The following is a 12,438-nucleotide window of genomic DNA, read 5'->3' on the forward strand; positions in this document are numbered from 1 at the left end:
CAGTACAGCGGAGATAACAACGGACATTGTTGAGAAATGACAGCCAATACTCCGAACAGAGTCACATGCAGGGGACAAGAGGGGAACTGAAGAAATCTTCCTTCTCAAGTCCCAACAAAAGGATACAGTCGGCACTACCGGACATCACGTGACTATGAATATTCTAGATTCTTTTGACGCAAGCCCCTGTCAGTCGCAAGCAGAGCGCAGGGATTGGATGCATTCATTGTAAGCCCTGCCGCAACAATAGATATTCCGCACCGGATGCGGCGAACCCCGGTCGACGGGAGAAGGAGACGGAGCTAGGATGGATAAGACGGTCCATCCATATACTTTGACGTCCATCCAATCCCATCACCATAAACCATTTACTCTGTACAACTACCACTACTACACCACACCCATTCGCCATTAGCGGGCGACGCCTCTTCTCTTGGAGAATCTCAACTTTACATCAACTTTTGTCATTTTCTTGTCGTCTCCATCTTGTTCTTTCTTGTGTCTTCACTTCAACATCGATCGATACCAATACATGCGCCGATAAGAAATTATACACTACAACATATCCGCCGCCACTTGCGAACACTCTCCCTACTCTCAACCACAGCTCGCCATGAGCGCTTCCTCCCTCGTCGCTCGCAGAGCGTTTGCCCGGAACCCCTTGATGGGAAATGGTGAGCACCGCCTTTTTCACCGATTCGATTCGTTGTCCTCCTGCTAATCCACCAAAAGCCCGGGCCCTCTCGCGAGGTGTTACTCCTGCCATTCTTGGTCGCCACGTCAGTCGGCATGCCCAAATCCCCGCCATCTCTCTATTGATCCCGCGGTCAATGAGTACCGATCATCACCGACCCGATCCCTCCAGCTCTGGCCCACCCCCGGGCTTCAATGCCGAGCAGGCTAAGAAACCGCTCCCCAAGGAGTCCGCTGGTTCCATCGTCGCCAAAAAGGAGGACAAGAAGCTTGAAAAGAAAGTCAACGGTACCCAAGTTCTAAAACCTGCCGATGCTGCCGCCAGTCCCGATGCCATCGCCCAAGAAGTCGTTGGCACCAATGAGGGTATCATGGAGAAGTCTGATGCCGCTCAAAAGGCAAAGGAGGAAAAGAAGCTCACCCTTTGGGAGAAGGTCAAGAAGGAGGCTCACCACTACTGGGATGGATCCAAGCTCCTCGTTGCTGAGGTCAAGATCAGTTGGCGACTAGCACTCAAGATGGCCGCCGGATACGAGCTCACCCGTCGCGAGAACAAGCAGCTACAGCGAACGGTCCAGGATCTCGGTCGATTAGTGCCTTTCTCCGTCTTCATTATCGTTCCTCTGGGTGAGGCACTTCTGCCCCTTGCCCTCAAGCTCTTCCCCAACATGCTCCCCAGCACATTCGAGGGACAAAAGTCAAGGGAAGCCAAGGCTACTGTCCTACGATCAACACGCAAGGAGGTCAGCGAATTCTTGAGACAAACACTTGGCGAGGGTCTGCCACTAAGCCAGGCCACAACACAAAAGGAGGAGTTCTCCAACTTCTTCCGCAAGGTGCGCGCAACAGGCGAGACACCTACTGCCCAGGACGTTATCAAGATCTGCAAAGCCTTCCGTGATGATCTGACACTCGACAACCTGTCACGACCCCAGCTTGTGTCCATGTGCAAATACATGAACCTCAGCACATTCGGAACCGACATGATGCTTCGATACCAGATCCGTCACCGCATGCGTCAAATCAAGCGTGACGACAAGGCCATCAGCTACGAGGGTGTTGACAGCTTGACTGTTGCCGAACTCCAGGCCGCTTGTGCTGCCCGTGGTATCCGAACACACAGTGTTTCTCCTGCCCGCATGCGCAATGACCTCCAGGCTTGGCTCGATCTCCGCCTTAAGGAGGGCGTTCCTTCAACACTTCTTGTCCTGAGCAACGCCTATATGTATGGTCAAGGCTCAGGTGAGGGTTCCGGTCAAGTTGAGGCTCTTATCGGTGTCATGTCTGCTATTCCCGAGGAGCTGTACCACGAGATCGAACTCGAGGTTCACAGTGCTGAGGGTGCTGCCACTAACAAGCAGCGACTCGAGGTTATCCGTGAGCAGCAAGAACTCATCGAGGATGAGGCAGAGCAGGATCAAGCTAGTCAAAGCTCCGGTTTCGCCACTCCTCGTGACACAGATGATATCGATGAGAAGGAGGAGAGACTTGCTCAAGCTCAGGCTGAGGGTCTTGGGCGAAAGCAGGTTAGCGAAATGGTTGAGGCCGAGACTGAGTTGGCCAAGGCCGCCGAGTCTGCCAGATCACTAGAGCAGGAGATCCAGGCCAGCTCTGGTTCATCTAAGGAGCAGAAGTAGAGTAAGAACTAGCTTTCGGGCTTCATGTACCATGACTTGGAGGTGTTGTTTCATATGTATGACTGAATGGGATGGTATGGCATCAAGGCGGGATGGGAAAGGCGCTGTGTCAATAACTGGGCCCAGCATTGAGAGGACCAGTATTACTTGTTTGGGATAGACTACTCTCGAAGCTGGGAAGCAATAGATTCCACTGAATCATTTATTTTTATCTGTATATATAATTTTCTTGCAATACATGGAGCGTGAAAGCATTGGTCACAGTCTATTTTGTTAATGGTCTACTTAATGCCTGCGAGACCCTTGGCTTCCAAAGCTGCGTCATCGTCATTGACGTAGATCTTGATAGAGGGGTACTTTGGGGAAGGAATAAAAGTACCACTACAACAATCAAACACTGGATCAAAAAGTCAGAAAAAATACAGAAGATAATTGAGATCGAGATCAATATTAAAAGGATTTTTCTGTATTTTTTATCTTTCCAAACCTTGATCAATTCTCTACAGTTCGTCAGCTTACAAGCCCCTCCTTATCTAATGGTCCCTGCGCCACATCCCATCCCCAGCTCCCCACGTCCAACTTAGTCTACCACTTCCCAACTCTCTCTCTCTCTCACAACTTTAGCATGCCGAGCTTTAGTTAACTCCCGCCAACTCCGCCCACTTTGATAAACTTGAACCTTTGAACCTCACGACTCTTTCCTTCGACCTTTTCAACGCATCTCGAACCTCACACCTACAACGCCTACACACTGCGCTGCCCGCAATGACGGCAATGGAACAGCAACAAGATGACTTCTCAAACGTCTCGTGGAGCGAGCACGTCCACGATCAACAAACTCGCAGTGGCAGTATTCCTGACGCTGAAGAGCCGGGCCATGACTTGAATGCGACAACAGGTCTCGAAAGAGATGCTCCGTCGCTGGGAAATGAGAAGCTCGAGTGCACTGTTGATACGCCCATCAAGGAAAATGACGGCACCAAGGATGCTTTTGTCTCGTACCTCATCACCACACACGTACGCAAACCACTCTTTCCCCATATAGTATAATACTTACAAATAATAGTCTACATTCTCTTCCTTCCAACGTTCTACTACTACTGTTCGCCGTCGCTTCACAGACTTTGTCTTTCTCTACAAACAGCTCACCCGCGAATATCCCGCCACTGCCGTCCCTCCTCTGCCCGACAAGCAGCGCATGGAGTACGTCCGCGGCGATCGCTTCGGTTCAGACTTTACAGCCCGCCGCGCCAATTCTCTCCAGCGCTTCCTCAGCCGTTTATCCCTTCACCCAACACTGCGCCGCGCCCCGATCTTGCACACTTTCCTCGAGAGTCCCGACTGGAATGCCACCATGCGCAGCCGCGGCTCGCGCGTGAGTTCTGCTAGCGATCCCGGATCCGCCGGTGTGTTTGACAACTTTGCCGATACTTTCATCAACGCTTTTACAAAGCTGCACCGTCCGGATCGTCGCTTTCTGGAGGTCAAGGAGAAGAGTGATAAGCTCGATGATGATCTTGGACATATTGAAAAGGTCATTGCGAGGGTTGCTAGGCGCGAGACGGATTTGGAGGTGGACTTGCGTGATCTCGCGGAGCAGTTCCAAAAGCTTATTCCTCTCGAACCCCACGTTGAACCAGCCGTTCATGGTTTCTCTGCTTCCATTGAAGACACGGCGACTCATCTGCGCAAACTGAAGGACATGACGGACCAAGATTACCTCGGATCTCTACGAGATATGCAAGCTTACTCCATCGCCCTCAAGAACCTCCTCAAGGCCCGAGAGCAGAAACAGCTCGACTACGAACAACTAACTGAATACCTCAACAAGTCAACAACAGAGCGAGACACCCTCCAATCTGGCCATGGCGGTGGCTCCGGCGCAGGAAGTTTCCTCCGTGCCAAGATCGAAGACGTCCGTGGTGTAGACCACGAACAAGCCCGTCGCGAACGAACCCGCAAGCTAGAACTCCGCGTCGAAGAGCTCACGCACGAGGTCGAAAGCGCACGCAAGACGAGCGACATGTTTGACGACGAGGTAGTCAAAGAAGTAGCCGATTTCGAGCGCATCAAGAGGATCGAAATGAAGGCGCAGCTGGGTAGTCTAGCGGATTCTCACATTGAGTTTTACGGAGAAGTGGAAAGCATCTGGACCAAGTATGTCGAGGAGATGGAGAAGCAGGGGATTACGAGCGCTTAAATGGATCATGGTATTGGCGTTATAGGATATGGCGTTTGGGATGGGAAAGATGAGAGATGAGGGATGACTGATTAAGTAGATGTCTGAATAAAGATTTCAATATGTGACTTTGACCTGTGAATGAAGACGACACGCCAGGTCTGTAAGCATAAGAGACGAAATTAGTAGGACAGTTTATCATACTTGAATCAGAGGGCAACTTTAGTAGCCGGAATAGCAATACGCCCGATGTATAAATCACTGTAACATGACAATCTCTTGACATTGAACCAAACGCCAATCCAAGATCTATTGACTAAAGACAATATACCAACATAGATAAAAGTCATGAAACTCCGCTTATCCATGCAAAAAAGCACCCGAAGCAGCTCTCCAAAGCTGACCGTGAGTCTTTTTATCCACCTTATTCTCAACGTCTACCACCCAAAGGTCTTGTTTCAGCCCTAGCCCCATCACTGCTATCATCATCACTCTCATCACTATCGTCGCTATCATCACCGACAGCGTAATGCTGCGTATCGTCTCCAGCGAGTCTATCACGAGAAGGCTCACGGTTGTCCGTATCGCGGTAATCCTCAAAAGGCTCATCATCGCTACCCTCGGCAAAAGCATCATACAGCTCTCCACCACGGGTTCTGCGAGGTTTGTTGCCTGGGGCTTTTTCGCCTGCGTTGAGAGGAGCTTCTTCTTCGTCGATGAGTTCGAATTCGTAGTTGTTGTGGGAGCTGTTGCGGAGACGGCGACGGCGGGCGACCCAGAAGTAGACGCCTAGACCGATGCAAAAGGCTCCGATGAAACCGACTGCGCCGTAGATCCAGATCTGGGCTTTCTTGGAAGCGCCAAATGTTGGGAGCCAGTTTACCCATGAAGATGAAGCTGTTGAGGATTCCTCGGCGGAGCTTTGGGTGCTTGATGGTTCTTCCTCTTCGGTATCGCTAGGTCGGGCGGGCTTGGTAGGTCTTTCAGGGTGGTCGGAAGGGTGGTCAATCAAGGTAGGTTTGGTAGCGGGAGGTGCTGTTGTTGTAGAGGCGGGGATTGAAGTAGTCGCTACGATTTTGTCATGGTCGTCATCGTCGCCTGGATTAGGCATAGGGAGGAGAGTGGCCTGATCTGCGTCGATGGCCTCACCCCAGAGCTTCAAGCGCCAGTCGGTGAATTTGCCCTTGTATGAGTTCTTCTCCGTGTCTCGAACAATAATGGTCCACTTGCCGATACCAGTTTCTCCCCTAGAAATTGTTAGAGTAGATAAAGCAGAGAAACACAAAACACTTACCAGTGAGCAACACTCATAAAAGTCCAGTCAACGTAGCCCGCCTCCTTGGCGTCGCTTCTTCGAGCAACAGCAAGATGACTGACCACATTGTCGGGGCTGATAAGATCAACGCTAAGGTCACCACGTCGGCTGTGTTCGACGTTCATGGTAACAGTGACATGTTCCACACGAGCCAAGTTGGAGTCCTTGAGCATATCCTCAGTAACATCAAGAGTCACAGTCAAGCCATCTCGGCCCTCGGGAATCGCCTTCTTAACATGGATCCAGGGAGAAAAGTACCATGACTGAGGCTTGACCAACTCCCAGTCCTTGGCCTTCTCAACCAAAGCCCAAGAATCGATCTTGCCATATCCAAAGGTGTGACTAAACTTCTTGCCAATGGTTGTGTTTTGTTGGTTGGCTTCGTCACCCTCGATGGGCAGTGCGGTGTCCATAGCGAGGTATTGGAGGTCTCTCCAAGTAAGATCAGGGCGAACCTGAAGAACCAGAGCAAAGATGCCTGCAGCGAGAGGCGCAGCGGCGGATGTACCACCGTGGGCCTTGTAACAGCTGTTCTTTCCAACGTCGGTTGTGTGCTAGATTGGTTAGACGCATCAATTTTGCAGTAGAAAAGAATACTTACAATAGCATCGCCACTTCCACTGCTGTAGGTAACGACCAGCTGAGCAGAGCACTCCTCAGAGTAGTAAGGATGAAGTCCAGTTCGATCGACAGCTCCAACTGTGATACTGTAGATGGAGTTGGTGTATCCATCAAAGTTGCAGTTATCACCTTGGCCAGCACCATTTCCACTGGCAAAGACATAGACAGAGCCAAGACCATTACGTCCCTCCTGAATCGCCTTGAGCATCGCTCGTCGAATAACAACATCGGGTGCCTCCATGGTCTGACCATCATCGGAAGGACCCCATGAGCAAGAGTAGATATGGTTGTCGTGGTACTTGTACATAAGCGCTTCAGCTTCGTCGGCGTCGCTGATCAATTTACTGAGGATACGAATTCCGGCGACTTTGGAGTCGTAAGCAACACCAACACCGCAGACATCGTTTCGGGCAGCTGCAACTTCTCCCGCACATCGGGTACCGTGTCGATCGTCGTCCAATACAGGGGCAGGCTCGGGGTCGTTGTCGTTGAAATCCCAAGAACCCTCGGCGAAATAATTGGGCTTGAGATCGTCGCTGTTCATATCGAGGCCGTCGTCTACCACTGCCACGGTGACATTCTTTCCTGTGATACCCTCCAACCAAAGGCCAGTAACGTTGACATCGTGGCCGGGCTGTAGGGGGTTCAATAGATGCCACTGCTCCTTGAAGATGGGATCCTGAATATCGAGCTGCTTCATAATTGTTTCCTGGTACTCCGCTAGTTCTGCAACTTTGGTATCGGCCCTAGCGCCAAAAAGAGACCAGCCTCTTGGGGTCGAAGGAACATCTCGCTTGAATAGGTGTTGTCGTGCTTGTTGCTTCTTTGACAGTAGAATCCCATCGACCGGATCGGAGCCGCCTAAATCTCGTTTCCTCCTCTTGCGCTCTGATACCTCTCGCTTAACAATATCGTGGTCGGCCTTGGAGGCACGGAAAACGTGGTGGTCGGCGAGCGCACCGAGCTGTCCCTCGTGAGCGAGTCCTAGTCGGCTGGCGACTTGGTCGGGGGTCGTTGCGCTATCAAGATGGAGGACATAATAATCATTGGCGTCGTAATCTCGTGTCGGTCTGGAGCCTTGAGCCAGGGCTGTGAGCCCGGCCAGGCTCAACAGTGAAGCAATCTTCATGTTGATGGGAAGGAAAGGAACCCTTGCAGCGCAAAGGGAGAGCTGAGGAAGCGATCTAGTTTAACACATCCAGGATAATTGTAACAGTCGATAAGGAGCGGATACTGCAGTAAGAGGCAATGGAAGTCAGTGTCTGCAATGACAGAGCGGGAATTGAGCCCAAAGTCAAATCGACGGGGTTGCCACGCGAGTTCGAGGTGGGAAGGAGATGAAGAATGCTGCTGGGCTTGGTACAACCAACTTAATTGTCGGCGCAAGTCGCACAGCATATGCCAGGCGAGAACCGTTGTAAACGTACCTATTAGCAGGAAGAGAATGAAGGTGCTTCGGGTGCGCGTGTTTGGTCTGAAACCTTGAGGAGCACAAGAGGACAAAGAGTTGTATGGTTTTCCGATGGTGATGTCGTGGCCTCGAAGCAAAGGTTACAAGGCAGATACCGCCAAAGTTCCTGATAGAATAGGGGACCTGTGCTGGTCTTAGTGCGGTCTGAAAAGGTTGGTTCTAACTGCGCCACAAAGTGGGCGAGGCCAGATGGTCAATGCAACATTAACTACTCCGTAGAGTCTCATGTATTTTGTCTCTGGTATGAATGGGATCGGCAGACATGGTAAGCTAGGGAAATATTGAATTCAAGCAGGAATACCAGTCCTTCTCTCTTATGCTGATGCCTATTTCACCATGTCATCAGTAAGAAATGTCATCTCTATTATTGTCAGCAATCCTTATTCTCAGCCTCAGCACCGCCACTCAAGACAGATCTCAAACACTAAAACCGAGAATAGACCAGATCTAGGCCCAAGCTACTGCCCAGACGGGATATCAATAGCAGCTCAATAGCGGCACGGGCCTGAAACAAGAAGCTCCTTCGGAATGTGGGTGCCAAGACGGGATATGTAGCAAAATATGAAGTTTCAATTAATCTAATACCGGAACTCGCTTTAAAGATCTCTGTCTATCACCCCAACGCCTTTTCTAAACCGATGTTTACTTTTTAGCCGTTACATGACATCTCACAGTGACTCTTCCTTGTGAATCTCAATACCGGGGGGAGCTCCTGTCAAGGCCTTGCATTGCGCGTACACAACGAATTGAGCCCCCACGAGACCGCATGTCATTACGATACGCGGACCCAGTCCAGTGAGGAGTAATCGCTTAGGTCCAAATTCGCGCGCAAGTTGGAACATGCGACTTGTTGCGCCCTGACTTTTATCACCAGCGCCCTTGTTGATGGCTGACAAGAGTGTATCAGCAGGGTGAGAAAGGACTGCCGCTGCAGCACCGGCAGTAACACCAGACGTGAGCTCTACTCCTGTAGACTCGAGTTGTGTGAGCTTTTCCTTGCGCTCAGGGCCCATGGCGCGGAAGATGACTTCGTTGACTGCTTCGTGAACGGAGAATTGACCGACGGCAAAGGGAACCTGCTTGAACAAGAGGGGGACGAAGCCAGAGTAAAAGCCCTTGAAGCCCTCTTCGCGCGCCATCCTCGTAAAGGCTGAGAACAGGCCATCGGCGTACCCTCTTTGCGAAACGAGTCGAATACGTGTAGCTTCGAGTGGACAGAGAAGAATATCAGCGAAGAATTCGGCCGATGCGCTGGCAGTGAGATAAACGCCCGTTCGATGGTCGACAGCCTTTTCGGGACCTCCAAGCATGGAGATGTACTTCTTCTTGAAGTATTCGTAACCAGCGAACTTGGCACCACCTTGAACAAGGTATCCAACAGCTGTAGGACCAAAACCGGTCAACAGAGCTGAAGCACCCTCTTTGGCGACAATGCTGCGACCAGCTGAAAGCATGTTGTAGCCCTTGAGGGCATCGTCAACCTGGATTCGGGTCTTGACGACATCAATTGGGGTCACAGCCTAGGCTCGTTCGTTAGTTTTCGGTTGCGAAGCACGCGACTCGGTTGACTTACACCATGCGTAGACGTCGCAGCGAGAGCTCCAGCGCCAAAGAACTTGGCATAATCGCTGATGGTGAAATTAGGAACGTCTGACTGTTTCGCCGCCATTATGAATGAGTTTTCTGTAAAAATTACTATTACTTGATGTCTGTTGGTCCAAGATGCGTGTTTGGGTGTTTTATGTTTTTGCTTGCAGCTGATGACGTCGTTTCTGTTCCTGTTCCGTTGGTACCGAGACCTTGATCTTGTAGCTTGGGTTGTGCCGTCATCGGTCCGCTTTGATGCTTGTTGGCGTTTATAGCTCCATCTTATCTATCAAAGATGGCAATTCCTATCATTTGTCTATACTTTCTTTGGCAAGTCTTTTTCGTTTTCCTTTCGGACTGGCCGGGCTCTTTCGTATTGTGTCTGCTTGGCTCCCGTACCCTCCATCGGCGGCCCGGAATGTGGTGGGGCTGCGATTCGGCACCGAAATAGCATCGGCTTCAATAACGGAAACGCGAAGTGACACCAGGACTGCATGTAGATAAGGGGAGATACGATGGTAAGAATATGCGCGTTTGTGCAGACGATCCTCCCGAGAAAGCCAAACCGCGGCAGAAATTGAGCTTGAGTCCGGACGCGCATATGTTGATCGAGCCTGTAGGGTAGCCGTCAGCGCACGAAGAGGACACTGGTTGTCAGGCAGGAAGTGGTGAACAGCTATTAGTTCATAAATAGATGGACTCATTGGAAGCCAACAATGCCTGTATAACGCAAATGATCTCGGGTTGGGACCATCACAACGACTCCGGAGCGACACGTCAACCTGCGCTCTGCTGTTATACAGCTTTGGTGAACTTTATGTACAAGGCAAGATGGCCGAGCGGTCTAAGGCGCTGTGTTCAGGTTCTATACGAACTAGTAACGATTCGCAGTCTCGAAAGGGGCCTGGGTTCGAATCCCAGTCTTGTCATTTTTGCTACTCCGTAAAGTAATTATCTTTTTGTACAACCTACATACAAGACGTGTATCATACATACATACATCTATTTCTTGGAAATAGCATGCTGGCTAGACATATATTACTTCAACACGATGTCATTGGAATCTCTCACTCATATTCACCTAGGAATACATGCTTATATCAGAAGTCTAACCCTTTGTTTATGCAGCGTGAAACCATCTCGCAAGTATCTGATATTATATACATAGATATCAGATATTTATGGTCGGATACATGGTGCCATGAGCAAAATATGGAACAAAACCGACCGAGTCTGTCTCGGTTCGATTCATAGTCGCATCAAAGCGCTCGTAGATGATACGACCGCCGCGTTTCGGAACAAGATACCCAGATCTCGTTTATAATAAGACCGAAAACTACTCAAAACAGTAGTTTCGACACGGACATGTGAAGATAGACAGAAAAGGGTTGAGACGGGACTTGGAACTTTTAAAGAACCAGATTTGGAAACTCGTTGGATGCAGCTAGTCGGCATTGCTCTACGGCACAAAAATAGACCAATGATAAGATCCAAGTAACATACAGTGCCGAATATATCAGTCGATAATAGATGTAGAACGCGGGGAAGTTGTAAGATGTAGTGTAGCAGTGAAGACATAATCGTAAGTTCTGGACATGTATGACCGGTCTGGGGAAGAGACAGGCGAGAATATCCCGGGTTCCGGAGATGCAATTACTAGTCTACCATGTATGAGTCGGTTCTAGAGTTGTGTTATTATGATGCAGTAACAAGTGAATGTGAGTCTGACGTAGGTGTGGCCGTCACAAGACTGGCGTCCTAGTGGGTAGCAGAAAAAATGACCTCCTAAGTCTTAGGTTACAAAAATAAGTAGTCTAAGAGCTATAGTCTAAAGAGCATAAAGTGGCCCACTAATTTCGTCTCTTAGGCTTACAGCGGCCAATTTTTCTGATACCCTGAGGGCGTCTTCGGTGGGTGCCGTGGCTGCCCGATTATCACGTTGTTCCCATTCTTGGCGATCAACTTGTAGATATTGCTATCAACCGCTTCAAAGACAACAGTTTCTAATCGAGCGATCTAATGATATCTATGGTAACTATTTTAGATAACATTTCCAAGATATAAATACTTCTATTCACTGACTGTTTTACGCTAATTCTTCAGAGTATCAGAACCCTAGTTCTCTCCATGGGGTGCCGAAACTGCCCGACATGGTACCCCAGCCACTATCACGGCACACCTAATGGTGATCATCGAACCACCGGCATTCAAAACGTGTGATATCAATAACCAAAAAGGAAAACCAAAAAGGAAAACCACAACATATTGCGTTTCGATGATTATTATATAAGGCTCGAACATTTCCCAGTATTTTAGTTGGTATTATTCACAACCAAGACTTCAAAAAGATCTATCACTATTACCACACAAATACTCTTACCAACACAACCACTTCACAATAACCAAAATGGTTCCTGCTGCTGCTTCCTCTCATCTCGGCCCCAAGTAGGGATACCATCAACATATGTCTGTGTATATACTAACAGTAAACAGGGTCCTCCCAATCATCTTGACCGTTGGAGGTGCCACCGTTGCAAGCCGGTCTATCGTCAACGGAAACAAATATCGAGAGCCAGTCCGAGCAAAGTCATTCCAAAGTACTCCTGTTCAACCTCGATCACAATACTTCGAAAAAGTTCTGGAATCGATCTTTGCATAGAATGCTCGGAGGATAAATGATAATGAATTATGACGGCCGGCGTATTTATCATTTGGCGTTCTTGTGGTTACCACCGAAGCACTGTTCTTGACATAAATTCATCCAATAAACCATGATATCTGTCCTTATCTCGCTTATAGTGCCAGAACACTGACTTGAATTAATGTGAACCTCTTGGCATACTGCCGCCAATGGTCGACAGCTCGTCGAAGTGATATCCAGCGGTGAAAAACAACGTTGCCATCGGGTATTAGTGAGAGGTTGATGTTAGAAATT

The 12,438-nt window shown here is 49.5% G+C and overlaps 5 protein-coding genes and 1 non-coding gene across 6 annotated transcripts; 4 read left to right on the forward strand and 2 right to left on the reverse strand.

Moving 5' to 3' along the window:
- Nucleotides 1-613: 613 nt before the first annotated feature.
- FPOAC1_012556 (uncharacterized protein) lies at nucleotides 614-2,330 on the forward strand (the record flags this gene model as incomplete). Its single annotated transcript, XM_044856909.1, has 2 exons — nucleotides 614-674; nucleotides 733-2,330. 2 exons carry the CDS (start codon nucleotides 614-616, stop codon nucleotides 2,328-2,330), a joined length of 1,659 nt encoding a protein of 552 aa, XP_044704222.1.
- Nucleotides 2,331-3,095: 765 nt separating this feature from the next.
- On the forward strand, nucleotides 3,096-4,530 carry ATG24 (Sorting nexin-4; the record flags this gene model as incomplete). Its single annotated transcript, XM_044856910.1, has 2 exons — nucleotides 3,096-3,347; nucleotides 3,397-4,530. 2 exons carry the CDS (start codon nucleotides 3,096-3,098, stop codon nucleotides 4,528-4,530), a joined length of 1,386 nt encoding a protein of 461 aa, XP_044704223.1.
- Nucleotides 4,531-4,939: 409 nt separating this feature from the next.
- On the reverse strand, nucleotides 4,940-7,574 carry FPOAC1_012558 (uncharacterized protein; the record flags this gene model as incomplete). Its single annotated transcript, XM_044856911.1, has 3 exons — nucleotides 4,940-5,756; nucleotides 5,804-6,378; nucleotides 6,426-7,574. The coding sequence occupies 3 exons, from the start codon at nucleotides 7,572-7,574 to the stop codon at nucleotides 4,940-4,942; spliced, it is 2,541 nt and encodes an 846-aa protein (XP_044704224.1).
- A 1,010-nt stretch (nucleotides 7,575-8,584) lies between these two features.
- Nucleotides 8,585-9,585, reverse strand: FPOAC1_012559 (uncharacterized protein; the record flags this gene model as incomplete). Its single annotated transcript, XM_044856912.1, has 2 exons — nucleotides 8,585-9,436; nucleotides 9,490-9,585. The coding sequence occupies 2 exons, from the start codon at nucleotides 9,583-9,585 to the stop codon at nucleotides 8,585-8,587; spliced, it is 948 nt and encodes a 315-aa protein (XP_044704225.1).
- A 743-nt stretch (nucleotides 9,586-10,328) lies between these two features.
- Nucleotides 10,329-10,432, forward strand: FPOAC1_012560. The gene has a single exon. It is a non-coding gene; the product is annotated as a tRNA-Leu (tRNA).
- Nucleotides 10,433-11,910: 1,478 nt separating this feature from the next.
- Nucleotides 11,911-12,162, forward strand: FPOAC1_012561 (uncharacterized protein; the record flags this gene model as incomplete). Its single annotated transcript, XM_044856913.1, has 2 exons — nucleotides 11,911-11,948; nucleotides 11,997-12,162. The coding sequence occupies 2 exons, from the start codon at nucleotides 11,911-11,913 to the stop codon at nucleotides 12,160-12,162; spliced, it is 204 nt and encodes a 67-aa protein (XP_044704226.1).
- Between the last annotated feature and the right edge of the window lie 276 nt (nucleotides 12,163-12,438).

This window comes from Fusarium poae, chromosome 4, assembly GCF_019609905.1.
Source record: "Fusarium poae strain DAOMC 252244 chromosome 4, whole genome shotgun sequence".
In the NCBI taxonomy this organism is placed as follows: domain Eukaryota; kingdom Fungi; phylum Ascomycota; class Sordariomycetes; order Hypocreales; family Nectriaceae; genus Fusarium; species Fusarium poae.